Here is a 27359-nt window from a genome sequence, read left to right as displayed (position 1 = left end):
ACGACATCAAAGCATTTGAAATGAGATGTGACACAGCAACAGAGGACGTCTTAATGGTAAGTCCATAACCATCTGATGAAGTTATATTGAATAATCTGAGCACTCATGCTGAACAAAGCAGCATTAATGTCAGTAAAAGTCAACGATTTCCACATTCCATTTCAATGTGTGTAACAAAATAAACTTGTGCTAGTAGGACTACTAACTACTAAGCTACTTATGAGCTTCACAGATTTTGTTTTGTTTTCCTTTATCTCCTCGGCCAACAGAAAAGAGTGAGGACAAGAAGAAGCAGAGGCGGAAGACGCTCAAGCCGACGTGGTGGCAGAGGAGGAAGGAGAGGAAGACGTCCAGGAGGAGGATCTACAATTGGCTGGAAACCAAACAGAAATAACGGTCGAACTCGGACAGCATAAAACTTGACTAACAGCATTACTTTCAAGTTCACCTCTGCCATGTATGTGCTGTAAATGTGAAATGCAAATACTCCAAAAATATGTGAAACAACCATTTGTTATCAATACAGTATAGTAAAAGGGTTTGGATTGGATGATGTCATCATATGTGTTTCTCTCTGTTGCTTTGTTTCCTGTTGCTTACTTCTTTAGTTTTTCACTCCTTATGTAAAAGAAAAAGTCTCCAAAATGTTCAATCTTCAGATGCTACCTTCAATAAAAAAAAAATGTGGTAAAAATTAAAGTCTATTCTATTCTTGCCCATCAAGCTGGAGGAAAAAAAGCACAAGAACATGAATAATTTAGTTGTAAAGGCGGATGCAATTAGAAAACCCCCCTGACAATTTCTTATCACAAATAAAACAACTAAGTATTGAACTGTACTGTATTGTAGCTGTTGTCTCGTCTCTTGTGCAACCCTGATACGAATCACCAACCTACAGCACAACCTAGCCGCAGGAAAATAGAAAAGAACGTGAAAATACTGTATTTTTATTTAAATCAACATCAAATTCAACCACACATCAATGATTAAATACACTCAAAATAAGATTTATTTGCTTCTTTACACACTCGCAGAAAACACATGTATTGTAAAGCTGTGCTGAAAACAAGTTCTTTTGGCATGTTCCATTTTCAGCTAGTGTCTCTTAATATACAGAACAAAACACAGACAAACCTATGAAACAAAAATAAAAACACGTCTTTAAAACCTATTCAGTACTTAACGATGAAACCTTAGCACCTTGGTCCAGTCGTTATGATTTCCAGACTGGTGTATAGTGGATTCTGTAGGATTGTGAAGACAGTGCAAACGCAGACACCATAAGAACAAGTGTGTGTGATTAAGATGCAACAAAATAACACAAATGATGTCACGGACCAAATTTGCCACTGATCTTACAAGCCACGTCCATTTTCATTGTATATACTTGAGGCTATACACAATAACCTAGCAAAAAATAAATAAATACTGTACATAGTGTATGTGCTGCGAAACCTGCTATAGTAAGTCTTATGGTTTATTACATGAAATGGCTTCTATGAAGACCTAATACAAATCCTAAGGCACTGCTTAAAATAACATGTCAGGCAGCAGTGAGGTGGAAATGTAGAAATCATCACGCAGGAAATCCACTCAAGATCTCCACAACAGAAACTCACTGCATTTACATTATGCAAGTTACATCCAGAGGACAGCAGCTACAACACCCATGTAAGCGGATTTAGTGTGACAGAAACAGACATCGTCCCCTAGAGGGCGCACTTTACCTGGCCAGAGTTAGGAGCACCCCTGAGGCAGTGGTTCTCAAATTCTGGTAGGCGTACCAATGGCAGTACTTGGAGCGCCGCCTGGTGGTATGTGAGATAACTGCAAATTTGAGCAAAACAACTGAAATCTATGGGAATTTTGTTTATTCTGTTAAGTTATTTGTATATCTTTTCTATGTATATAATATATTTTACGCTTTGCATTGTAAGTTGATAATGCACAACTCTTTGCATGTGCACACTACATAATTGCTATTCTACACCAACAGGCCTGCCAACATCTCCAACAGAGCTGGCAACACGAGTTAACTGCCTTAAGAGGACAACATGGGTACATGAATGGTATTCATGTTTGTTTAGCTGTGAGACTGAAGATTTATAGCTATTTAAATGTGTGAATGTGAGCACAAACACACATGGATATGTTCTGCGATTGCATTTTTTGAATTGGTTTGTTACTTAGGGACTACTTGGTTCAAAATGTTGGAAAACCACTGATCGTAAGTGGTTGGCCTCAGTGCTGCTACATGGTGTGTTGTGGACAAAGACAGTACTACATACAGATGCTTCTATATACAACGATAAGTGGTTATTCAGCATGGAGACTGTTTCAGTGTCCCTTTGAGACCTGGCTGATCTGGAGCTGATACAATAATTTCTACATTTTCTTTAAAAAGTATATTTTCTGTCAGTGCAAATTTCCTAGATAATGTTCGCATAATATGCAGATGACACAATGCATTACTTCAACAGGCACACGCTCTCACCAAATAAAAAGGAATATCTTTTCAACAAATGGGAGGGAAGACAAACAATACTTGCACCCTCTGAAGTCTTACAGCAGAGGAGAATGAGATGTACATTACTTATCTGTATAGAAGGATGGAAAATGGGCAAAGCAATATTTTGTGTACTGCATCAGTAAGTGGATATAGTTGAAAATGTTTCTAAAGTGTAAAGTTTCCTTAAACAGCTGGGCATGTTACCTTTAAAATAATTCTAAAACTTTATTAAACTTATTTGGTACTAAAGTAGGGGCACACCACTCTTTATTTCTGTTTGATCTTTTAATTTATTTTTAAATAATTTCTATTTTCTTCCTAAATAAATAACATTTTCCATTTTAATTAAATATCTGGGGCAAAGCACATAAATAAACCTAAACCTAAAAAAGGATGGTGCCTGTTTCCTATCATACTCTCTTTCTATAAAAAAAAAAGCATTAAGCAAAAACTAGTATTGGAAAATCACCCAACCTAAAGTTCTAAACGCTGCATGTGCAACAGTGTCACACCTGTAAAATGATCTATTGATTAGGTTCCATTTTCAGGTTTGCATTTGGGAAAAAGGACAAAATTAAAGTTAACGAACACGTCCAAGATTTGTACATTTTCAACCACCCTGATTTTGTTCAAAGAAAATGATTCCTCGCCGTTTCTTTCTGCGACAATAGTTCTTGACTGAAAACACATGCTGAGAGCGTGGAAAGGCAAGCGAAGACAATGTTTCTACTGAACGCCCGGAAAGTCAAAAGGATGTCACTTCAAACTGACATTAAAATTCCAATGCAGAGAAATGATGCATCTATAAACTACCTTAACATCAAGCAATGAAATACTATCGAGAAGAAGGATTTTGACTTAGTTACCAATTTGTTACAACCTTACAAGGAGTTTTGTCTCCTTGGTCATTTGTGAGATTTTCTTGTGTAAATAAATGTAAGGGGACATTCTTCATTTACTTCTTCATTGTATTATTTTACCTAAACTCAACATTGTAAGCCTCACAAAAGATAGGATTTACTGTAGGGTTGTTGTATTTGGTTGCATGGTGCACCTAATAAATGTCTGACCGAGTGAAATTGAATTCAAAAACACATTTCTTTTCTGCAATGGAATTCTAAAGTGTATTCATGACCCATAATTTCAATGCTAGAAAATTGTATTGATACATTAGCTGTAGCGACATTAATACTGAACAACCTCTGTATTTAGGCCCACTAAACACAGGCAGCAGCATCAAACCATGTGTGTGTCTCATTAAAAGACAGGTATAATCAAGCCCCATAGGGCTTTTGTGAGGTACACATGGTGTTTTAGTAGGTATTAGTAGCATGACTATAGCCAACTCTTCAACATCTCAATAACTGGTATCAATTTCAAGAATTAGATCTGATAGTAAAAAACGGGATTATTCATTGATAAGATGCAAAAGTGTATTTACAAATGACTAGGGACATAAAGAACTATTTAAATAGCTGAATTTCTTTTTTCTTTTCTTTTTTTTTTTTTTGAATCAAAAACTAGTGAGGGAGCTGTAACATAGATCAACACACCATTCTTTTGAAAAGGTCAATCACACCCATACTGTTCATCTATATGCACACATAACTGCAGTAAGTGTGCATACAGAGGCACAACAGAGCCGTTTCCATCCCACTGTTAACTTGCTCACACCAACATCTCACAGTGATCCTACAAATAGTCTATTCTCCTTCTCTTTCTCAAAAGAGCAATTCCTCCCTTATGCCAAAACGAATGAATGATGATGAAATGGACGGAAGACACATGGTTTCCCTGTTGCCATAGTCCACCTGATGAGACAGGGAGGGGCGTGCACAGACAGAGATTATTAAAATAGCCCCTCTGACAACAAATGATGAATGATGCTTTAAAGGTCCATGCTTAATTCTCCAAGAAGCTCAGTTAAGGCCACAATGTTCATTGAAGAATGTAAAGTGTAAACACTATTAAAAAAAGAGAAGAGAGATACCATGGTAACACATCATTCAGAGGATAGGAGACCATTATTGATGAGTTCCAGGAACAACTATGCCACGGAATACAAAATCGCAAAGCATAGATCAGGACAAGTGTCATCTTAGAGAGTTAAAGAGAGCGCATATACCTTATAACATAAGGCACTTCAAGAACTCCTCGTGGTGTCCTGTTTTAAAGTAGATCCGCTGTTAAGCTCTTGTTCTTCCTCATCTTCCTCTTCTTCCTCTCTCCAACCACCAAGGTGAAGAGGGGTGGACATTGAGATGTTGGTAGCAAGGCCACTTGCCTGGAAACCTATTTAAACAGTGGATGCAAAGACAAAGTCAAGGCCATGCAAAGTATGTATATGAATGTATATTATTTAACATAGCATATTCAACTTGTGTGAGCTTGTATTCCCTGTATGTTTACAGTATGTTCCAGAGACCAGTGAATTGGAATATGTACAGTTTTGCCCTATAAACCCCTAATTGGCTATTACATAAAATAAGCATGAATAAAGAAGAGGATAGTATTACTGCCAGACCTGTTCTACATTGGAACAGTTGAAAGTCTCAAAGATCAATAATCTGATTTACCAGAGTTGGTGTGTAGATCTCTCATTGGCACTGGGTTATGCCACTGGCCTGAAGGTCTCTGTGGGTGGGAGGTCTGCTGGTGGAGCTGCAGAGACAAGCGGGTGTCACTATACACCTCAACACAGTGCATCACAACAAATGCTTAAAGTCCACGCACGTAAGAGGGAAACATCAGATTGGTCCAACAAGAGGGTGACAACTGAGATTGAAGGCCACCGTTCATGGTCCTCCTGACTTACCTCATGCATGTAGATGGCGTGGAGGCTCATTTCAGCTGAAGCAAACTCTGACACAAATGCATTGCTCCGGACGCGAGAGTCACTGGTGGACATACTAAGAGAGAGAGAGGTGATAATCACAGGCAATTGAAACCTCTTGCATTAATGCATCACCAAACACTAAACCATAAGCAGTATACATATGTAAATAGTAAAAACAAAATGGTACCTGTCAATGAATGTGCGATCGCTGCGGTACATGGTACCCTCAGGCTGCACTGAAGAGGGCATGAGGTTGTGTGTGCGGCTGCGGCTAGTGTGTGGGAGCTGGGAAGTGGACAAAGATGCCAGGACACTGGCAGCAGCAGAGGCAGCCGTGCTTGGTGGGTGGAAGCGGTGGTCTCGGCCTTGCAGTCCAGATCCAGTTAGAACGGGGTGGGCCAGGACACTAGCCAGTACATTTTCAGGCTAGACACAATAATCACCATCAATACAGTGTAACATATTACAAGTGTTTGTGTATTTTTCGCATCTTGGCTGATTGTACATGTTTATTGATGATACAATGGAATTATCTTTGTGTGAAAGTCCTCAGCGTTTCTTACCCCAGTGCCAGACTCGTTGGACAGCAGCGAGGAGCAGATCGGCGCCTCTGAGAGCAGCAGCTGAGTGGAGGGGCCTCCCTGGGCGTCATGGTGCACCTTCTCCTTCAGATGGCTGATGAAGACGGAGCTCTCCTGAGGTGGCTGCCAGCGGGGGTTCTTGATGGTGAAATGCATGAGAGACAACTCCGTCTTGCCGTTCTCAGCCTGCTGGTATACAGAGGCCTCAGTCTGGCCCTCTGACATCCACTGAGAAACAAACAAAAGATACTATTGAACCAACACAACACTGAAGCTGTACATCATAGCTTCAATAAAGGCACATCAATATGCAACTTCTCTAAGAAAGCTACCAAATGGACTGAGTTACAACGCACAAATGCTGTCTAACCGGATGAACTTCATTAATTTAAGTAATAAGCCTTACAGTTGGGTTTCCATGGCGTCTGATGTCCATCTGTGCAAAAGAGCATATGTCCCCAACTCCAACCACCTCCACTGTAAAGTTCCGGAAGAAGTCGATGATCTCCAGAGACTTATTCCTCAGGTGGAATATGAGAATGAAGGGCGTGACGATAGGACTGAGCAACTCCTCGAGAATAAACACCTGCACAAACAGTATTTATTATGATCATTCAAATTCCTCATGCACACAGTGATCACCACCATGTGATGCCACCAGACATACTGTAGTTTGAGTCTGAATAAACGTCTTCCTCACCGCTTTGTACTGGAAGAGCTGTGCCACCTCATCACGGGTCTCACCCTTGTTAGCGTTGCCCCTCCAGTGGTCTGGCATGTAGTGAATGTGTGCCAACATGCACTGCAACAGCTGCTCCGGACACCACACCATATGCTCATCCGGGATGAAGGACCTGGTGGAGGACAGGCGCACAATAAATCATTTAGAATTCTGCCCACGGCACCATTTCAGACTGAAACCCTGCGACTGTGTAGAGAGAAGCTCTGACTCTAATGTCTCTAAAGGAATTGCATCGGATTCTCTTGTTTAGGAGCATTTTTCATAATTATGACTTAAATGTCTCAAAATTACAACTTAGTATCTCATCATTATCTACAAATCATTTTATAATTATGACAATCGATGTTTCATTTCAGTGTGAAATACACAACTGTTACTGTTAATGCCATTTAATGGGATCTGATCTCATCTAATTAAATTTGCTTTTATTTCCTCCCTTCGGCAGTGGAAGATCATAATAATGAACAAAGGACTATCATTAGTATGTCAACACTCCACGCACACGCAGGCATGCGCACACACACGCACGCACGCACGCGCACACACACACACACACACACACAAACACACACACACACACACACACAGTATATAGTGTAGATCAGGCTATTTGCAGATTATAAAGTTTCCAGTTAGTGTTTCTGTGTAGACTTGATGTCAGCAGCAAGTACACTCCGTCTCAAGTAGTAGTAAATATTTCACTTAGAAGATATTACATTTTAAAACAATGAGACAAAGGTTTTTATATGATATGGTCATTGTTATTCAATATTGCATCCATAACTATGAGAAAAAGCATTGTCCCTACTGAATACAATGCTCTCCTTTAGTTTCCTTGGGAGGAAATACACTGCTGCTGACACTCTCACTTTGCAGCTGGTGTCCTCACCTGGTGACAGTGATAACCACCCCCAGGACAGTAATAGCAGTCAGAATGTGCTGCACTGTAAGAACGTCCTCATCGTAGACAGTCAGGGCAATGAGCACGGCTAACACCGAGCCGGAGAAGAAGGCAATGTTCTTAGCAAGCACAGTCAGCAGTGGTGATGTAAACGAGTTCATGTACTTGGAAGTGGGTTTGTAACCGCGACCTAAACGTCCGTGCAGCTCGTGGTCCAGCTCATTGAAGTGTCGCAGGTATAGGCGACCGAATAGGGACCAGCGACGCGCGCCCAAACTCCCGGGCTCTCTGCGGATCACTTCTGTGTAGCTGAAGAAGGCGTAGAGTACCTGCCACACCAGGATGAAGGGGCAGAGCAGTAAATTGGCCAAACCCATCAGCAAGATGATCCTACTAAGCTGCTGAGCAAGCTCAAGCCGGTTTCCATTCCGCTTGTACTTGGGGTGCAAATTCCATTTATTCTGAAATAGTGAGCCAGGACCCCAGAAGAGGATGAGTTCAAAGTTGTACTTCAAGCCCTGGGTGAGGAAGACCACGTTGCCCAGCAGGGGGAGCTGCAGCTGCACTGGTAGCAATGATTTGTTGATCATGGCCACCATGTAATTCTTGAAGCGAAGGATGCGATGATAGATGTCAAGCTCTGTCAGCTCTTTTTTGTGGATGCACATCTGCTGCTCTCGTTGCAGGCTGATGAGTCGGTCTTGGACTTCCTGCCATGTGAAGTTGCATAGTTCATCCTAGGTGAGGGGGAAAGCAGGACAATGTAAACCGATCAATACAGAGATGACAAAACCTCAGATCAGCGACTCTCTCAATCTTTTTAAGTCTGCTGATTTGATCTCATAACCCCAACACATTCATCACAAAACTGATCTTGCTGATCCCTTTCTGAAGCAGGTTTTGAATTTAAGTATAGCAGGTCTTACCATTGTGATCTTCAGTGCTTTGATGTAGAATTGCCTGATCTCCCAGTAGCTCAGAAAATTGCAGAAAACTTTAATAAGACGATATATCCAGAAAATGGCAGCCATGATGAGAAGGAATATAATCCAGCTGTTTTCTTGGATGCTGAGAAGAAGCAGATGGGGTGGAAGAAATGTAAATAGAGAAAACTGTATAAATAATCAAACACATTAGTAAAAACAGGGGGTGGTTAATTTGAAATGAGAGATTATGAATTATTGTATGGTGACAAACATCCAGATTCATGTTCCTACAAAAACTGAATTTGAGGAATATGATACTTGCCAAAATATGAAAACAAGATACAAAGCTTAACTCAGGTTCATCTAATTGTTCAAAAAGTCATTTTAAAGCTTGACTTGAAGAACAACCTGCAATATTAGGTAGTTAAGCCTTTAAGATGAAAGGCTATGGCTGATAATATTTTAATTTAAACCTGAGAAATGTGAAGGTTTTCCCTGTCACTCTATGTTGCAATACAGACTAGAGCTATCAAACTGACATTGAGCTCCTGTTTACATCTTATGGGTTAGAGGGCCAGTCTAATTCAGTCCAAAAATAAAGAAGGTTCTAAGTATCCCATATCAAAACACAGAACACATCAGACATCAGGTAATCGATATATATATATATACGTGCATTAACCAGTAATTGGTTGTTTCGGTCTCCTGAGATTACTTATATGTAGTTAGAAATGAGATTGCTTATGTATAAAAAGATCATGTAAGAAAATGCATCCAAGTTTAAAAGAGAAATGACAGAGGTTAGATTGTATGAGGACAGTGTGAATCCTAATTACCATGTTATTCCCAAATTAGAATACTGTGCGGCTATTAGTCATCGGTTCCAATTGAAATGACCGTTAACACCAGGATGACGAACAAAATATGATAGGCCTATTGGAGCAGATGGAAAAAAACAAGCAGATGCCAAGCTACATCCTGGGTAAAATATGAGAGCGGGAGTTTGGGGGTGATCTATTCCTCGCAACCAGCAAGTGAGGTGTCATGTCTGTGCCAGCTTGCGAGTCGTCAGTATCTTGGCCGCCGAGTTTTACCACACAGAAGCTATCAGTTACAGAGTGTCGATCCCTAAAGCTATGCCGAACACAGTACACAAATAACTTCCCCCATGTAACCATCCACTCCAGTTATGTTGCAACACATGACCACAAATCTCAAGATGAAATAAACAGCAAACCTATTCTAGGTTTCAGGGTACAACTTAAGTCCTATCCTATCCTTGTGACTTATTTTGAAAGAAAAGGCTCATTACTATATCTAACGATAAAATATGTGGCCATTTAATCTATTCATTTTACCCCCGCAGCGAGAAAATATATATGACAATTCCAAAGCTTTAAAAGTTAATTTCAAACCCACTTTAACAGTTAAACGTGGTTACCTCTGAGTGCACTGATCGCTTGGTAGGATGGCATCTGGAAGAGTGACCTTGTTCTTATCCAAGGGATTCTGGCCGTGCCCAGTATGGTTGACTGCTCGATTGGCAAAAAGGACATCGTACTCCACACAGTTGACGAGGAACGTGGTGAATGTGACAACAAACAAAAATTGACTGTTCATTGGAGACAAAGAGGAGGAACAATAAGATTAGGATTGCGGATCTTGACAAGAATAGGCAAATTCTAACCTGCGGTGCCATGAATCATATGCCCATGTTTAAGCAATTATCACTGTGATAATTATTGGTATTTAATTTTGAAATAAATGGCATCCTGTACACTGACATATGATAGTGATACTGATGAAATATGCTGTCAAGCTGAGGTCAGTTTTGAGCTGTTGGTATATTTTAAGAGTTTAAGGTTCCCTGTGTTATTGGACCCACTGTGAACAAATTCACATTAAAGCCTAAAAAAGGGCTTTGTCAAATAGCAAGGCAGCAGTCAGAAAATAAACATCATGCTGCCATGTCCCATGCCCCTGGAGAATTGATTGAGGGCAACATAAATGATCAAGTATAATACAAAATACTTTACACAAACAAAATAAGTTGTGTTTTTGTTTTTGTTTTTGTGAAAGGCTGTATCTCCAATTTCACAGTGCAGCTGCTGATGAAATCATCTGGTTGAGCTTGTTCAGCCAGATGCCTGAGGCACACTTATGTGTCATAACAACTTAAAATATTACTCAGAAACTAAACTGTGGTCTATTTTTCTGTGAAATCAGGATTCACCATCAGAAGGGCACACTAAGTCTCACACTATTCATCAAACACACATTCTGGTCTATTTTCATGAATTAATTGAGTGTCTTAACATTTTATAGCACTTAATACTTACACAAGTTCAAAGAACTCTGTCAGCATCATACAGGCAAAGCCATTCTTTTGATGAAAATGGTAGATGTAAACATTCAGATTAAGGGAAATATCAAAAGTGTATTATTTACTGTAATTATATTAAGCCCAGCTCTATATTTAGGCAGTTTTCTATAACAAATTCAAGTCTGTAGTAACATAATAAGCTGAGTCATTATGACATGTATGGCGTTAAGTGTAAAATAACAGTTCTCTTTGAGCCACCTGCTATTTACTAGTCTGCAATTTAAAGGATATCCTTGTGAAGAAGTTATCCAGGTTCTTGATGTGGTGCCATGAGTCTGTAAGAAAAGCACATTACAAGGCTTATTGGAATGTGACCCCATTCCCCCCAATCATACTCGTACAGCCTTTATACTTAAAAACATTGTCAATTTGTTGCGATTTTACCTTTCAGGCCTTCAGGCACATGCACCAACAAATCCTCCTCTCCTGGTGGAGAATCCTCCTCAAAGTCCTCAATTTTCTGATACTCCTGGTAGGCTTCAAAGTTTGCCATTTTGCTTTACATTCTTGGTCACTCCCTAATAACGTGTTATACTATAATATCTACAGGTAAACACTGTGAAATCTCTACAGCTAGCCGCTTAACATCTAAAGGTAACGGTCAGCTAGCGTAAACATTAGCTAATGGGCTAACAGACTTGCTAGTCAGGACATCGCTAGTGTTACTCCACCGAATCATAAACACTGCTAAACACTTGAGAGCAGTTAAACGTGTGGAAGTAAAACGGCAAATAAGTATTCTTTAGGTTAGCCTACGAGTGCTGTCCGCTAACAAAAGCAAACGAGTGGCGGTTAGCCTGTGAATGATTCAGCCACTCATGTAGTCAAGGTGTTATGGTTTGTTTTGTTCCGCCAGTCGTTTCGTCCATCCGCTGAATCATCTCCTTTTGTCGTCAGTGCTCAGACGCGCAATGTTATTAATCCCTGTGCTCTATTTAGAATACGACGAATTCAGTCCTTTATCAAACTATCCCGAGGTCCGTTAGTTGGTTTCCAAAAATAACCACCGTGTGTTTCTCCCGTGTTTTTGTCTTTCACGAACAAATGTCAACAAAACGTCACGATTTTCTTCTTCTGTTGGATCCTTAGCGGAGGGTGGCAAGCAAAGCTGAGGTACATTACTGCCAGCCACAGTGTAGATAGAGTACTGCAGCCCAATAATAATAGTAAACAACAACAATAATGATGATAAAAGGAGACGATGATATTCCATAATAATATATAGTTTTGGATAAAGTGTATGCATTACAAAAAGCAAAATTTATGTTCTTGGCTTAATGAGGTGGGGTATGTGTAGGGCAATAACCATTTTATTTGATGTACACGTTCATCAATAACTCATCTTCAGCAAATGATCTTACCTTTAAAATTTTAATAATAAGTAATAGTGTTGTTAACGTGAAAAAAATGATCGTTGAGTAATGGATTCATCATTAAATTAGACATCAAGTATGACATTTATGAAGAGACGTTACTTGTTTTTGTTTTTGTTGACGTCACGTCCGGAACCTTTGTATCGCTTTATCATTTTTTTCAAAGTCATCCAAAAATGCCTTTTCACCCTGTTGCATATTGTTTGTTATAAGTGAAATTACTACTCTAAAAATATTTAAATGAGAAATTAGCTCTTCTATAGCCAACAGAAATGCATTGTGGGTAATGATCAGTATGGCGGCCCGCAGGTTGTCTTCGAAATCTTATTGAGCCAAGATCATACTGTAACTTAAGAGCTTATTAGCCCTTAAATCAACAAAACATGTTTCAGTTACTTTGTTGCAGAAGAGCCACAACCGTACCTGTGCTGTCGTTATACAGGGGATGCTATAAAGCAACACATTTTGGAAAACTTTCACGGTACGGTAATGTGCCTGGTAGCTCTTGTTGCCTTAGCTCTGCAGGCAGCGCGTTACGTAGCACTGACATTCATGTGTTTTGTCATTTCAGCATTACTATTAGTGATACATGTCTATTCTGTATTCAGCCAGTACAAACGACGTACGTCATATAATAAACAATAATAAACTGCATGTGTAGCACCGTTTTCTGCCTCATTTTTATTTTAAGATCAAAGTGCAAAAGTCAAAGATGCATAAAGATTATAGGAGAGGCAAAGTCTTCATCTGTGCAACTCAGGCATTGGTTTATTATGACGAGATGATTTAATGGCTGAGATATTTGACAGATTTGTTGTATTTGCAAGTACAATTTGTATGCAATAATTTAGTTTAAGACTTATTGTTTGATTTGATAGGATATACAAATTAATGAAAGTGCTTAGAGCAAATATATCACAATCATTTGTACTTCATATCTAGTCTGAAACTTAATCATGTCTACATGATAAACATAGAAAGAACACTGTAAATCAACTGACCAATGAAGCATTTGAGCATTAATTCCTGTAACATTTACAGTTCCAGGTTGTATTCATCACCAGCATATACATGCAGAAAATCTGGTAATGAAGGCGTTTGGAGCTTTGCTCGGAGAGCCATCCGCCAGTCTGCCTCCCAGAGATCCAGGTGTCCAGGTGTGGCTCTTAAGTTCATCCTCGGCCCAGCAGTGCTCACCGTCTCTGCACGCCTGTTTGGCTGTGTCGCTAACTGTGAAGCAGATGTGAACCACAACGCCCCAGTGGAAGTTGCAAGCAAAGACGCTGGGCCTGAGTTCAAATGGGATATTCTTTGGGAATTTGTGAGACCTCAACTCTTGGCTCTCATTGGGGCTGTTGTGGTAAGCATGAATCAGCTGACTTAAAAGCAGGCTTATATGTGCAATATGTTCTGGTTGATAAGGCAACTAATCAGATTTTTGTTTGTTTTGGTTTAGCTTGCTTTTGGCGCAGCAATCTTGAATATTCAAATCCCCCTAATGCTTGGGGATCTGGTGAATGTTGTTGCCCGCTATCTGAGGGAACATACTGGGAATTATATCAGTGAGATTCGGGGTCCTGCCCTCAAACTTCTGAGCATGTATGGTATCCAAGTAAGTACACAAGAAGTCTCAATGTAACACAATGCTTCTGTGGTGTCTCCAATGGTGGAATAAAGTACATTCAGAATTAAGTTGTTTTGATTAAACATCATAAGGCATGGATGGTTTCCTACCATTTAAGGACCAGTCAAAAACGCAAACAAATGGTTAAAAAGTGGGTTTCAAGTCCACATGTCATTTGTATAGTCAAAAGGACTGGGCCCGTCCCATTTCAACAATTGCCCTCACTCAGAAATTACTTACTAAATTCTTACTTTGGCGACAGTTTTATTTCAGTAGCTGCCTGATCTGTTCAATCCTATTTGTTTCTTGCCAAATGTTCAGGCAAATGTCTGAATGTCAGAATTGTTTACGATGTTGGGGAAACTATTTCACTGCTCATTAATCACCTTTCACAGGGTTTGCTAACGTGTGGCTACATCATCCTGCTATCAAGAGTGGGGGAGAGAGTGGCGGCAGACATGAGGAAGACCCTTTTCTCCTGCTTACTGAAGTACATAGTCCCCATTTTCTTTGATTCTAACCAAACATATTATGGATAATCTAGTGGATAACATGAATTCAGGTTAATTAGAACACTAGGTTCATGAATCACTGTCACATTGTTTAATGTTAAAGAAGATGGCTCAGATGAAACTGCCCAGTTATTTAAACTCAATTTTACTCACTCTTATTTTGAATTACAGTACTTAATCATTTTGACATTCCAGATATCAGCCCAGTGAGCATGTTGTGGTAGTCACTGATGGTCAGACTTGATGCTGTGATCTTTATGTTAATAGCTGAGCTGCTGAGGTTAATTAATGGACTACATCCACGGTACAAATGGTATCAATTCTTACTTTTGCCATTGTTATTGTTTTTCTTTCTCAGACAAGATGTGGCTTTCTTTGATGCAAATAAAACTGGGCAGCTGGTGAACCGTTTGACTGCTGATATTCAGGAGTTCAAGTCATCCTTTAAGCTGGTCATCTCTCAGGTAGGAATCAGCTGTCATAGGAAGGTGTCAGAATGCTGCGTTTTATTTCTCTGATTATTGTCTATCTGTGTACTTACAGGGTCTGCGGAGTCTTACTCAGACAGTTGGATGCTTTGTCTCGCTCTATCTCATCTCTCCCAAGCTCACTGGGTTGTCAGTCATTGTCCTTCCCTGTCTTGTGGGAGCAGGTGCTGTGATTGGCTCATTCCTCCGCAAACTGTCCCGTTTGGCTCAAGAACAGGTGAGGCCAAGCAGAATAATGGTTAAGAATGCACAATACATTCTCATTTTCTTATAGACTTCATAATTCAGGTTTTGTCACCGATACTTTTACACTATTTCAGTGATCTTAAGAAAAAACTTACTGCCTGGGTAACCAAGTTTATTCATTTGTTGTGAGCACTTTATGACACTTGGAAATTATAATTTTGTGGCCATCAAAATGTCTGACATTGACACAGAAAAATGCACTCCTGAAAAACACTTAATAACCTCTAGCAGAGAACATGTGGCAGAAACGTGAACTTGTATGTTTCATTACCCTATCATCTCATTCTGTTAACTTTCCGTGTTTATCCTTACGGTATGTACTGTATATTCAACAATTCTTGTACAGTATATTACATATTCTCTCCATATACATGCAGCCTTAATCCTAGGCGTTAATTGAACATTTTGCAAACTATGTTCAGTTCAGTCTGTGTTTGACTGAAGTTTGTCTGTTTGACTTAAGGTGGCAAAAGCCACAGGAGTGGCAGACGAGGCACTTGGCAATGTGCGGACAGTGAAAGCTTTTGCCATGGAGGAGAGGGAGCTCCGGTAAATTAACAGCTTTATCTTGACTCACAATATTTTGACATTATATGTGTCAGAGAAGTTTTATTTTCTTTAATCCCCCCCAGGTTGTATGCACATGAGGTGGACAAGTCATGTGAATTGAATGAATCTCTTGGCACTGGAATAGCACTTTTCCAAGGACTATCAAACGTTGCCCTAAACTGTGAGTGTTTTCAAACTTATTTGGCAAATTAAATATTTACCATGTTAGTGTCCCCGGGCTTCAGCGATCATGTCTGTTTTTGTGTTGTGTGCCATTGATACAGGCATTGTTCTTGGAACTATTTTTGCTGGAGGGACTTTAATTGCTGGCAACGAACTGTCTCCTGGGGACCTCATGTCTTTCCTGGTAGCTTCCCAGACGGTTCAAAGGTAAAAAACAAAACAAAAAACAGACCATGAATGACTAATAGTCCCTTGCGTCGCCGTTTAAACTGGTTACATTTTAAGTTAATAGTAGAACCTAATGAATCTGTCTTCTTTAATATCCAGATCTCTGGCCAGTGTCTCTATTCTGTTTGGACAAGTGAGTGAAATGTTCAGTATAAAATGTGTGCATTTACAAAAATCTGAATAGTTATTCAATGCGACTCGGAAGTTGCATGGGTCATTCTCACAATCTCCATATTCAGGTGGTGAGAGGCATGAGCTCGGGGGCCCGGGTTTTTGAGTATTTGGCTTTAGAGCCCACCATTCCATTCTGTGGAGGAGGACGCATCCCTTACCATTCTCTGATAGGCAGGGTTGATTTTCTGGACATTTCATTCAGGTAAGAACACAAGAAGAATATGAGTATCAGCGGAGACCAATTGACTACTTATACTACTTGTATATTTACAGTTATCCAACAAGGCCTGGCCATCAAATCTTGAAGAACTTCAGCTTAACACTACCACCTTGTAAAACTGTTGCCATTGTTGGGGAATCTGGAGGAGGTAATTTATGGCTAAAGGATTCTGATTATAACATTGTAGCATGTAAACAATGTGATTATGTGGCCATAAATATTTAATGCCGCACACTAGGAAAGTCCACAGTGGCGTCCTTGCTGGAGCGTTTCTACGACCCCACGAGTGGTGTAATCATGCTAGATGGGCTCGACCTTCGAACACTTGACCCATCCTGGCTGAGAGGACAAGTTATTGGATTTATCAATCAGGTGGAGATTGTTTATTATTAATGCTTTCTAATTCAAAGAACAAAAAAACGATTGGTCATTCATCTTTTTGCCTTTTTTCTCCCTGCAGGAGCCAGTGTTGTTTGGCTCATCTGTCATGGAGAACATCCGCTTTGGGAAGCCTGAGGCCACTGACGCTGATGTCATTAATGCAGCCAAGCAAGCCAATGCTCATCGTTTTATCACAAGTTTCCCAGATGGCTATAACACTGTGGTTGGTATGTGCTCATTTAGGCTTTGCTACAATTTAAAAATTACAACCCATGTAAATACTAACATACTCGATTTTCTTAATACAGGCGAGCGAGGTGTGACATTATCAGGTGGCCAGAAACAGCGCATTGCCATTGCCCGCGCCTTGATCAAGAACCCCAGCATCCTGGTCCTTGATGAAGCCACAAGCGCTCTGGATGCAGAATCAGAGCGGGTGGTGCAGGAGGCTCTGGACAGGGCCACAAAGGGTCGCACCGTCCTCATCATCGCCCACCGGCTCAGCACCATTCAAGCGGCCGACTTCATCTGTGTCATGAGCAATGGCCGCATTGTGGAGGTGAGGTAGCAGGAGTATTCAGCGTCTGTGTTATTGTACTGTGTAATGTACCATAAAAGTTACAACTAACAGCTGACCTTGTCTCTCTAGGCTGGGACTCATTTGGAATTGCTGCGCAAAGGTGGAGTTTATTCTGATCTCATCCGAAGGCAAAGAACTGAAGAGAAATGAGCACTTTAACATGTGTTTACTCTGGGACAACTTTTTTTAATGCATCGGAAAAACTTGCATGAACAGATGAGCTATAGGTAAAAGATGCACAGTAATTTTACCAGATCTTAGCCTAGATGTCAGACTGATTGTAAAAAATGTAATTATTTACTTCATCTAAATTCTATGTTTGTATATACAGTAAGTGGACCAACAGGGAGTTTGTTTATCAGATGGATTATTCACCAAACACATTACTGTACAGTATTCAACTTAAATGGAAAGTGTACTTTCTCTTATCCTGTATAATAAACAAATTGTAATACATGTGGTGGCAATAAATATTTCTTTAAAAACAGAATTTCTGATTGATTCAGGATCAAGATACAGAAACATAATTGTACTTTTCAGTTTTCATCCACTCCCTCCAAATAGTAAACTGTGTTGTGTAGCTCTGGTACAAATAGGACAGATTTTGAACTCTTAGGGGCCAAATGCTGTCTTGAAAGCTGTGTGACAAAAGTCAGAGCTGTCACCAACTGTCTCTCTTTGTCTCAAGGACATGGACAGAGGTAAATATTAGCCATCAGTCTAGTTTACGATTATAAGTTTGTCATATTTCACGAACAAAACAGGTGAAGTGTGAACATCTGAATAGCTTAAAATTGTGCCTCCCTAATGTGTGTGGGTTTTGCCAATACCAAGGCGAAACTTGACAGTGTAGGAATATGCTGTGAGTATGTATTATAAAGACATTATTATTTGTGATGTGAGTTCATATTACATAGGAGGAATGATGATCTAAAGGTAAACACATTTTGCTTGGAAATATTAATTGTATCAGCCTTCTCCATACAGTCAATTCCCTCCCTTAAACAGCTCAAGTTATTAATACACAATTCATTAATTTATTCTACTACAAATTAAATCATAAATCATGTTAATATTCAGGTTTCTGTTCATTTGCTCTTTCAATCTTTGGCGGTGGTTTCATCAGTGTTGCAGTTCACCGTTTGGCCTCTAGAGGACCGGCAATTGTAGCACAGGCTTGCTTGACTGCTGCTGACTACACGGCTAGCGCAGATAGCTTCGAGCTAACGTAATCTTTACAAACAATAACAACCACCGGTTTGTGGTTTTGATCAGTCAGTGTTCTGCTGGCCACATTCGGGCTAGCTTTACTGACAAAAGATGCAGAAATATGAAAAGCTTGAAAAGATCGGAGAGGGTAAGTTTCAAACGCTTTTTGGAAAGTTGATATTAGCTTTACTACATACTTAAGCTAGCTTTCTTGCAGGGTTAAGTTAGCTAACGTTAACGCTGTATAGTAAGCTGGTGGATGTGTTAGTCAGTGTGTAATTCAACTACATGCAGTGTGATGTGTGCCGTTTCTACTGACATTGTTTATCAGCTGTGAATTTTGTCAAAAGGTCTCTTATCTGCCAGTTTTGACGGCATTAGCTAGTAGGAAGCTAAAATGGCTAACATCAGGACTGGTGTTGTCATGCCATTCATCGCCAGCTGCGCTTTAACTTGACATTATCTGCGACTCAGGTACTTATGGGACTGTTTTCAAGGCCAAAAACAGAGAAACGCACGAAATTGTGGCGTTGAAGAGGGTGAGATTGGACGACGACGACGAGGTAACTGCACTGAATGAAAGAAGAGCTAACAGCTAATATTCCAGCTACTCTGTTAGCAGGCTAGTGCTAATCACAGTGGGTGTCACTGGTTTCAGGGGGTGCCAAGTTCTGCTCTGAGAGAAATCTGTCTTCTGAAGGAGCTGAAGCATAAAAACATAGTCAGGTCAGTGGAATTAAAAAAATTTGTTGACTTGTCTGGAGTCGTCGTTTAACTGTGTGGCAACTTTTCTCTTGATCAAATCTAAGCAATGACCACACCTGTGTGTAAATATTCATTTGAAATCTTCCTCCTTCCTTTCCCATCCAGGCTACACGATGTTTTACACAGTGACAAGAAGTTAACCCTGGTTTTTGAATATTGTGATCAGGTGAGATATTGGATCATTTAAAGTTGTGTCTCTTTTTGTGGGTCCCTCCTGTAATAACAAGTGTATTTGAACAAACGCAGGATTTGAAGAAGTATTTTGACAGCTGCAACGGAGATCTAGATCCTGAAACTGTGAAGGTGAGAACATTTGATTTAGGTACAACGTGCGTGTAAACAAAAGCTACAGCCTCAGAATGTCAGCAGTTATTACATTTAATATACAGACTATTGATGTTGTAAAGTGTAAAATAAGATTGTTTTGTCTCTTAATTTCTTCTGCTTTCTCACGCAGTCATTCATGTACCAGCTGTTGAAAGGCCTGGCTTTCTGTCACAGTCGGAATGTTCTTCACAGAGATCTGAAGCCGCAGAATCTCCTCATCAACAGAGTGAGTGTGCCGCATGGATTGAATTCCTTTGTGAACGCAATCGCATCATTTAACGTTCAGTAGAGAATGTGCCTATTTTTATGTTTTACTATCTTCTTAAAATAATTGTTCGGCCTCTTCTGTCTCTTATGTCTGTAGAATGGGGAGTTGAAGCTGGCTGACTTCGGGTTGGCTCGAGCCTTTGGCATTCCTGTAAGGTGTTACTCAGCAGAGGTGAGCTGCACATTAACACGGGCGGCGCTAATGAGTGAAGCTCCCTGCTTTAAACAGGCAACCTGTGAAATGACTTCTTTTTAGTTGTGTATAATTAAAGAAACCAGGAGTAGCGGTTGTGTATATTCTGCCTAAATTCCACCATAGATGAAGTGAATTAAAGACAAGTCGGTCTGATTAACTGATTACTAACCCTGACCCTAAGAAGGAATGTTAATGAATGTTAAAGTTATTGGTCACTCATTAATTTTCCTTCTCACGTCAGAGAAGCTATGTGAATATTTAATCTTTCCATACTGGAAAAATGAAGATCAAGGTTGACTCTGGGAGATTGTTTTAGTAAGAAGAAGTAGGTTTATTGGATTCATATTCCATGTACAGTAAACTCATCATGACTGTGGTATTAGTGATGCTGCTAAATGCTTTTCTTTGTGACGTAACTGTTACTATAGTAATTTTTTGGGAATATCTGCTACAGACAAACGTGTGAACAGCTATTACAGCATTTTTACTGTTATTATTGATGTAATTAAGTTATATTTGTTTGTTTTTTTTCAATCTAGGTAGTGACATTGTGGTACAGACCTCCAGATGTGCTCTTCGGTGCTAAACTTTATTCTACCTCAATTGACATGTGGTCAGCTGGATGCATATTTGCAGGTATGTTTTTGATTGCTGTTATCTACTAGAACTTCATTTGGCACTGATCAAAAAATGTGAAATCTCCAGTGTGAATCATTTTTTCGCCCCATGCAGAGTTGGCAAACGCTGGGCGGCCCTTGTTCCCTGGCAATGATGTGGACGACCAGTTAAAGAGAATCTTCAGATATCTTTTTGGTATAATTTGTTGGTCTTATGACATCGTTTTCAGATCAAATGCAGACTACAGTGGTATGTTGAGCAGTAGTGCATTGATTAGATTGGATTCATTATTCAATTCTATTAAGTTTTTCTTTAACAATGTGCTACATTGTTGGGTACACCCAATGAAGAACAGTGGCAGACGATGACAAAACTCCCCGATTACAAGGTAAGCTATCGATGTTGTTAATAGTTAAAAGCCTACGATAGATGCATTTCATGTTTGTTTTTGAAGTCTTTAATCTGAACAACACTTTGCTCTGTCTCCCCCATCTCTTCACGCAGCCATATCCCATGTATCCAGCCACCACTTCGCTGGTGAATGTGGTCCCTAAACTAAGTAGCACAGGACGGGATCTACTTCAGGTGAGATGAGTCTGCAGCCATTTTTGCATTTGTCGATATGTGTGTAAACTATTTCCATTAAACTGTGTTTGTCATGACCAAGGTAGGGGTAGTACAGCCAAAGCAGTTTCTAGGAGAATGTCTGTTAGAAATCTGACCTTGTTACACACATACTAATAAGGTTTATTGTGTTCTTGCCCAGAACCTGTTAAAATGTAACCCCGTCCAGAGGATCTCTGCAGAAGAGGCCTTGCACCACCCTTACTTTGCGGATTTCTGCCCGCCGTAATCGTTGGCTCTCACTGAACCTCAGCCGCCAGAATCAATCATCCTTCACTCGTTGCGCCATTAGGACCAGTCCCAACAAGGCAATTCCCTCGGCAGTCTTAAAAAGCTCCCCCTGCATTTCATCCTGCGGTGCCTCATCGGGGAACAGAGTTTTAAGTTTGCAACTAAAAAGAACCCTCAAATCCTGCAGAGCCACTGTCAGTCTGATGTCGGTCTAAGTTTGGTATACATATGCTCCTCATCTTTGTTAGTGCTATTATTGAAGCACACGCTATGTGTTGCATTGATTAAATCTTAAAACCTGTGCCATTTATTTCTGATGTTTAGCATTGACACTTTTGAGTTTTTGCACAGTTAATGAAGAGTGCGCTGATTTAACTTAGCTGAATTCACTACCATTGAGAAAGGGTTCCCAGGACAGTCACTGTATAAAAACCACAAAATGTCATATCTGGTGCTGAAAATCAAGGTGATTGATCATTTTCAGAAACAATCTATTCATCCACATGAAAGTTATCCCATTATTATGGTTAATTAAACTTTTTGGACCACAGCAGACGGCAGATTACTTTGAGTAGTTTCATGCAACTCCAACTACCTACTACAAGATAATGTTATGGCATGGGAAGATAATTTATGTTTTTTTTTTCTTTTACTTTCTCAGGCTTTTTCCCATTTTGTATTTGTGTTTTTTGCACTTTTGATAATTTTATGATAAAGCATCCAGTTAGCAATATTATGTATGGTCACTGCTTATCAGTAAATGGGCCAATAAATCACCAGTGGACCATTAGACATATTTTCACTTTTATCCAGTCCCCCCAGGATTTCGCAACGTTTGTTTTGATGATTAATGCGATCAAATTTCCTGAATTCTGCTGCAAATCATGCAATTTGTATATTTTTTTCCATTAATCACAACATTTCTTATTTATATTCACAAAGTTGAAGTTGAGCTACATGACAAACAAACACAAACAATATGCATCGAACAACCTTTTATTTTCTTGTGTCACTTCGGCATTACAATTTTTGACACGCCACGAACATTCTAATCATCAGGTCACGTTTACGTTAGTTAGTTTAGACGAACAAATTCAACTAGTTCTATGTTGTAGGAGCTGGATTTAAACGGAACCTCCCCCTGGATTCGCACTTCTGTGAGCGCCCGTTAGTTTACGAGCGCGCACCCTTTACACACCGAACAGTAACGACGCCCCACTTCACTCTCCCAGTATGTAATATAAAAATAAAGAAACACAAACAAAATGTTAACGTCTGTTATTTCCCACTGCTTTAACATGTTTCATTTTCATCGTTTGTACAAATATTTATGTTACCAACTTTTAAATGAAATGAAACCAAACATCACGATTTCTTCACTTTTGTGTTACGTTGTAATCAACTTTTTATCCACATCACTTCCATGTTACTGAGTTTTTTGTCAACAGTTTTGTTTCGGTGCCGTGTGGCAACTTGAGATGCACTTCAGGTGCAGCTGCAAATGCGTTTGTGTGTTTCTCCTCTTCCTCACACACGATTTTCATAATCTTTGCATTTTTTGTGAAATGTTTGTGATTATATGGAAAATTATGCGGTAAAATGGAAAATTATGCAGCATCATGAAAAACTGCAGCGTTTTGTTGGATTTTGTATTGAATTCTGCGATCGCAGAATCGCGAAAAGCTGGAGGGACTGACTATCATTATCCTAATGTCTTTTTAGCTTTTCAGAGATGCTTTTATACTAGTTGATTTAGAGATCCACTGAGAGTAATCGTTTTGCACCATTAGCTGCATCCTTTATGGTTACTTGTTTTAACATGGATTTTCTGCAATTTCTGCAGCGTTATTTACCTCCAGATTGTTACAGCCGTAGTTAAAAGCCTACATAAGAATTGTATTTGGAGTTGTTATCCAAGAGGGGAATAATTTGTTTTCCTTTTGCTGATGTAACACAACATAATGGAATGCATGTATTTATTAATAACTGAATGTTTGCTCATGTTGCATTAAGTCTGTGAAATCCATTACAACTTTGGCACAGAATCTCTCCTTTCCAATGACTTGAGGCTATTTTGAAGGTTGCATGTGCAAAGTCACAAAACTTACTGATGGAAAAAGAAGCATTTGCTTTTACCATTTCATTCTTTGTGAAAACAGGATATTTTAGCGCTCGTTTCAAACTGCTGTACAGTTGCTTTATACAGCTTTAAGTTTAATTTTGAATGAAGAGTGGATTTTGCACTTTGCTAGTATCTTTGGTTTCATTGTTAGAACTTTGCTCATGTATTTAGACAAATACTGTCAGTTGTTTTTGTGTATATTTCAGCCATTATGGCTCAGTATTGAATAAAGTGGACACAAATACACTGGTTCGCTTTTCTCTGGGAATAATTTCAGTGCTTTGGGGTTAGTTTAGAGTTCTGACACTAATTAATTTATCAAAAGTCATTACTGTGTGGCTATTAGACTTTAATAGAGAAATCCCTCTTAAGCACTCTATAATTCTCCCTCTAAAGTGACAACGAGTCTGTCAACTTTAATTTATCTGAGCATCGTCTTTGTTGAAGCCGGCGGTGATTTGGTTTGAAACCCTCATGTCAGTTTTATTCTTCACTGAGAACGTTACACATCGTTAAGTGTTTTATTTTTCACTGAGTACGTTACACATAGTTAAGTCTGTATTAACTATTTAATGTACAGTTCAGAGTTAAAATCACATATCTACAATAAAATGCACATATAGCTTACAGAGCCAGATGAAGCAAGCCCAGTTTCCCCAGATGTGTGGATGTTAGAACCTGTCTTAAAGGCATATTATGGATTTTGTACCTGAAAGATACTGCCTTTTTTTCTACATATACACAATATCTTTCCATTATTTAGAATTGCACAATCCCCTGGTTTCAGGAGGATATGTGTTTTGATATCGCATATTGTACCACAGGACATGGCATTGTGATTCATCTGGCTCCAATATACATTTGAACAAATACAAATTGAATAGCAGGGCTAATATCACATTAAGAGACCATAATATGAATACACAATGGTCATGCAAGGAAGTAAATGTATGATTTTCCATGAAGTATAAAGCGTCAGCTGTAAGAAGAACTTATTTCAAATCTTGTGACAAATATATAGAATATTTCCACCTTCTTGGTCATAATAATGCAATAGATACCAGTTTAAAACTAAGCACAAACTATTGAGTATTTGTCATTGCCAGTTCAGTTACACTCTGCTGTTCTCTGACTGTGGTAGTAAGGCAGGGGTTAGGGAGATCGAGGTAAAGACCCTGCACATTTTCGCAGAGATCCTGGTAAATGCTGGGTTAGCAGGTTTAATAACCAGCCATTTTTATGTATGTTAACACACACTTAAACACACACTTGAAATCACATCAGAATAGCATCACCGTGTAACATGAATTGGCATTTGTGTCTTTATGAATGTGGGTTCATTTTACTCATGATTAATATAATACAGTTATCACAATATCATACATCTAGGTTATAACTGGCTGCTATTGGGCCTACATTCACTCCAGTTTTCTATGTCATGAATTGAAAATGGGAATCTCAAATGAAATAACTTTAGATATCAATTTGGTAACAGTAATATCAGTGCATTTATTGCTCTTGACACAACAACCACTGATTCCCCTTTTTATTTCTAAACACCCCTGAAAGTTTACCACATTTCCACTTGGATAAAGGTTGTCTCTAGCTCCTTGTTCTTAGTCCTGATAATGCTTAAGTGTGTAAAACGTGTATAGTTACAGCTCGAGGCAAAATAGGTAGTCACAATCACAGACCTCCAGTCATTGGCTTTCGAGTGATGGCTAATCTCCAAGGGTTTGTGCTTCACATCAACAGTCATCTAATACACAGACTAACAGAGTCATAAAGCTACAGTGTTATGAACACCACAAAGTTGAACGTTTTACATAAAAGTAACTGCAAACTGTTGGCTGTACCACCAGCAAATCTTTTGTAGTGAGGATATGTGAGGTGGACCTACAAGTGCATAACTGTTGTGTCAAGGAATAAGTAAATAAATAACAAATAATATGTAGTAAAAATTAACAAGCGAGGAAGTAGACTGACAAGATAAGAAGAAAAGTTGTGTACGTGATTAAGATGGGTAAATATAGTTTATTATACTTGGTCATTTATACATCACAAAGTCTTTATTTGTGGCTTATTACATGTACTGGAATAATAATAATAATAATAGGATACAATGGTAAAATTGTACAATGCATGTCTTTTATAAATCAACTAAAATGAATAAGACTGAGGGGTGTTTTTGAGGCAATTCATTGTATCTAATAAATTCTATTCAACTGTCACTCATGTTAATCACTGCAGACTTGAAGACACTTATGGTCAACTCGGTTAGAAACACATTCAAAGACTAAAGACCTGGACTTGTTCAACTGTGTCGATTGACCCTCCCCTCCCACATTCAGTGTCCAAGTGCTGTCTGGTGCAAAAACAGATGAAGAAACATTTCATATATATTCTGTATCTCTTTATATATTAGACAAATGTCTCGCATGATCAATATAGAATTTCTTCATGGCATTTGATCGTGGGTATTTACACATTTCTGTCAGGTTTAGGAATGTCTCCAACAAGTTGTTAAACTCCACTAATGTTCAATAGAGAATAGATTACTATCACAGGGGATTGTGCTGATGAACACCTTTGAGAAATGGAAATGGAAAGAAAAAAGTCAGATTGTTTTCTGATCCAATTAATGAATCCATTAAATAGAAATGAAGGCCAACTTTTACAGCAGACTGAACCCTATTATTTGCAACAGTCAGCACAGCAGCACTATCCTAAAAAATAGGAAATTAAAATGTCAGCTATATAAAGATACAATCAATCGCATTTTGCCTTCATTCTCTGTTTGACCTCAAATGTAAAAAGCGACTAAGTAAACAAAGAACATCCATAGAAGCACTTTCTTTCCCCCGGGATCCACGGGGACCAAAATGTTACTTGCATATATACAAATAATCTCAAAGTACTCTTCTGTTTTCAGATACTTAAATGGGATAAGCACAATCATCTAATTCATGAGACACCTCAAAGCCTTATAGTAGCAAAAGGCAACAATGAAAACTCACCACCCATACTGTGTTTTGATTCAGGTTAAGTATAATTCCGTTCAATGTTCAGCAGATTTTCACAATGGCGCTCTTGTAGTAAAGGGCCCAGTCATTTAAAGTTAGAATATAATTATATATAAGTAAAATATAGAACGGCAAAATGATGTCCTACGAGGCGCAAGATGCAGTGATTTGAGCTCTTTCAATGTTTGTGCAGGAAACCTGAGGCAAACTTTTGTCTTTTACTTTTATATTTCCGAAACTAGAATCGTTCCAAATGTCACCTGGCTGATTGCGTCACCACTGAGAGGTCGGGGCACAGAGCTAAGGTTGCATTTTGTTCCACCATAGCATGTTCTCTTCCCTGGACGTCTCCCCTCCAGCAAGCCTCCTCGCCATGAACTCAGCTGAGGCACTTACAACCAATATGAGGAATTGTTGTCATAGCAAACTTCCCTCCTTGTGAACCGATGGATGGATCTAACAAGGCTTGTGGTGTGTGCTGTGGCCATACATCAGCAAACCAACACAGTGCTTATTTTCAAGAGGAAGAGGTAAACAACTG

The 27359-nt window shown here is 39.2% G+C and overlaps 3 protein-coding genes across 4 annotated transcripts; 2 read left to right on the top strand and 1 right to left on the bottom strand.

The window, feature by feature from the left end:
* Window positions 1-931: 931 nt before the first annotated feature.
* Window positions 932-11938, bottom strand: atg9b (autophagy related 9B). Of its 2 annotated transcripts, XM_076144561.1 has the most exons (14): window positions 11263-11938; window positions 11110-11153; window positions 10835-10899; window positions 9937-10107; window positions 8496-8637; window positions 7558-8306; window positions 6627-6780; window positions 6333-6512; window positions 5909-6154; window positions 5533-5771; window positions 5325-5418; window positions 5086-5170; window positions 4635-4801; window positions 932-4320 (listed from the first exon to the last, which is right to left on the bottom strand). In XM_076144561.1, the coding sequence occupies exons 1-13, from the start codon at window positions 11369-11371 to the stop codon at window positions 4653-4655; spliced, it is 2427 nt and encodes an 808-aa protein (XP_076000676.1). In that variant the 5' UTR covers window positions 11372-11938; the 3' UTR covers window positions 932-4320; window positions 4635-4652. The 2 variants fall into 2 exon arrangements, with proteins under 2 accessions (XP_076000676.1, XP_076000675.1); XM_076144560.1 differs by having other exon boundaries at window positions 932-4801.
* Window positions 11939-12554: 616 nt separating this feature from the next.
* On the top strand, window positions 12555-17895 carry abcb8 (ATP-binding cassette, sub-family B (MDR/TAP), member 8). Its single transcript, XM_076145157.1, has 16 exons — window positions 12555-12732; window positions 13293-13611; window positions 13708-13863; window positions 14271-14365; window positions 14746-14851; window positions 14931-15092; window positions 15585-15670; window positions 15754-15851; window positions 15955-16060; window positions 16181-16214; window positions 16321-16457; window positions 16529-16623; window positions 16714-16847; window positions 16936-17083; window positions 17165-17415; window positions 17506-17895. The coding sequence occupies exons 1-16, from the start codon at window positions 12635-12637 to the stop codon at window positions 17584-17586; spliced, it is 2106 nt and encodes a 701-aa protein (XP_076001272.1). The 5' UTR covers window positions 12555-12634; the 3' UTR covers window positions 17587-17895.
* Window positions 17896-18595: 700 nt separating this feature from the next.
* Window positions 18596-24047, top strand: cdk5 (cyclin dependent kinase 5). Its single transcript, XM_076145007.1, has 12 exons — window positions 18596-18793; window positions 19120-19208; window positions 19304-19371; window positions 19516-19576; window positions 19657-19713; window positions 19868-19963; window positions 20102-20176; window positions 20740-20836; window positions 20933-21004; window positions 21148-21206; window positions 21323-21403; window positions 21585-24047. The coding sequence occupies exons 1-12, from the start codon at window positions 18757-18759 to the stop codon at window positions 21669-21671; spliced, it is 879 nt and encodes a 292-aa protein (XP_076001122.1). The 5' UTR covers window positions 18596-18756; the 3' UTR covers window positions 21672-24047.
* The last annotated feature ends 3312 nt before the right edge of the window (window positions 24048-27359 follow it).

This window comes from Genypterus blacodes, unplaced genomic scaffold (genome assembly GCF_046128005.1).
Source record: "Genypterus blacodes isolate CSIRO-AG114 ecotype Tasmania unplaced genomic scaffold, CSIRO-AGI_Gbla_v1 ptg000029l_1, whole genome shotgun sequence".
In the NCBI taxonomy this organism is placed as follows: domain Eukaryota; kingdom Metazoa; phylum Chordata; class Actinopteri; order Ophidiiformes; family Ophidiidae; genus Genypterus; species Genypterus blacodes.
This window is presented reverse-complemented; position numbering and strand designations above follow the sequence as displayed.

Excerpts from the sequence above, each read along its gene's own strand:
- cdk5 (XM_076145007.1), top strand. The coding sequence starts at position 18,757 with ATGCAGAAATATGAAAAGCTTGAAAAGATCGGAGAGG. Across the intron at positions 19,209-19,303 it reads GATTGGACGACGACGACGAG|GGGGTGCCAAGTTCTGCTCT; the intron begins GTAACTGCACTG and ends CACTGGTTTCAG. Across the intron at positions 19,964-20,101 it reads AGAATCTCCTCATCAACAGA|AATGGGGAGTTGAAGCTGGC; the intron begins GTGAGTGTGCCG and ends TTATGTCTGTAG.
- abcb8 (XM_076145157.1), top strand. The coding sequence starts at position 12,635 with ATGTTTCAGTTACTTTGTTGCAGAAGAGCCACAACCGTACCTGTGCTG. Across the intron at positions 12,733-13,292 it reads CATTTTGGAAAACTTTCACG|TTCCAGGTTGTATTCATCAC; the intron begins GTACGGTAATGT and ends TAACATTTACAG. Across the intron at positions 15,671-15,753 it reads ATGGAGGAGAGGGAGCTCCG|GTTGTATGCACATGAGGTGG; the intron begins GTAAATTAACAG and ends AATCCCCCCCAG.
- atg9b (XM_076144560.1), bottom strand. The coding sequence starts at position 11,371 with ATGGCAAACTTTGAAGCCTACCAGGAGTATCAGAAAATTGAGGACTTT. Across the intron at positions 8,638-9,936 it reads AGCGATCAGTGCACTCAGAG|CATCCAAGAAAACAGCTGGA; the intron begins GTAACCACGTTT and ends GCTTCTTCTCAG. Across the intron at positions 5,171-5,324 it reads ACGCCATCTACATGCATGAG|CTCCACCAGCAGACCTCCCA; the intron begins GTAAGTCAGGAG and ends TTGTCTCTGCAG.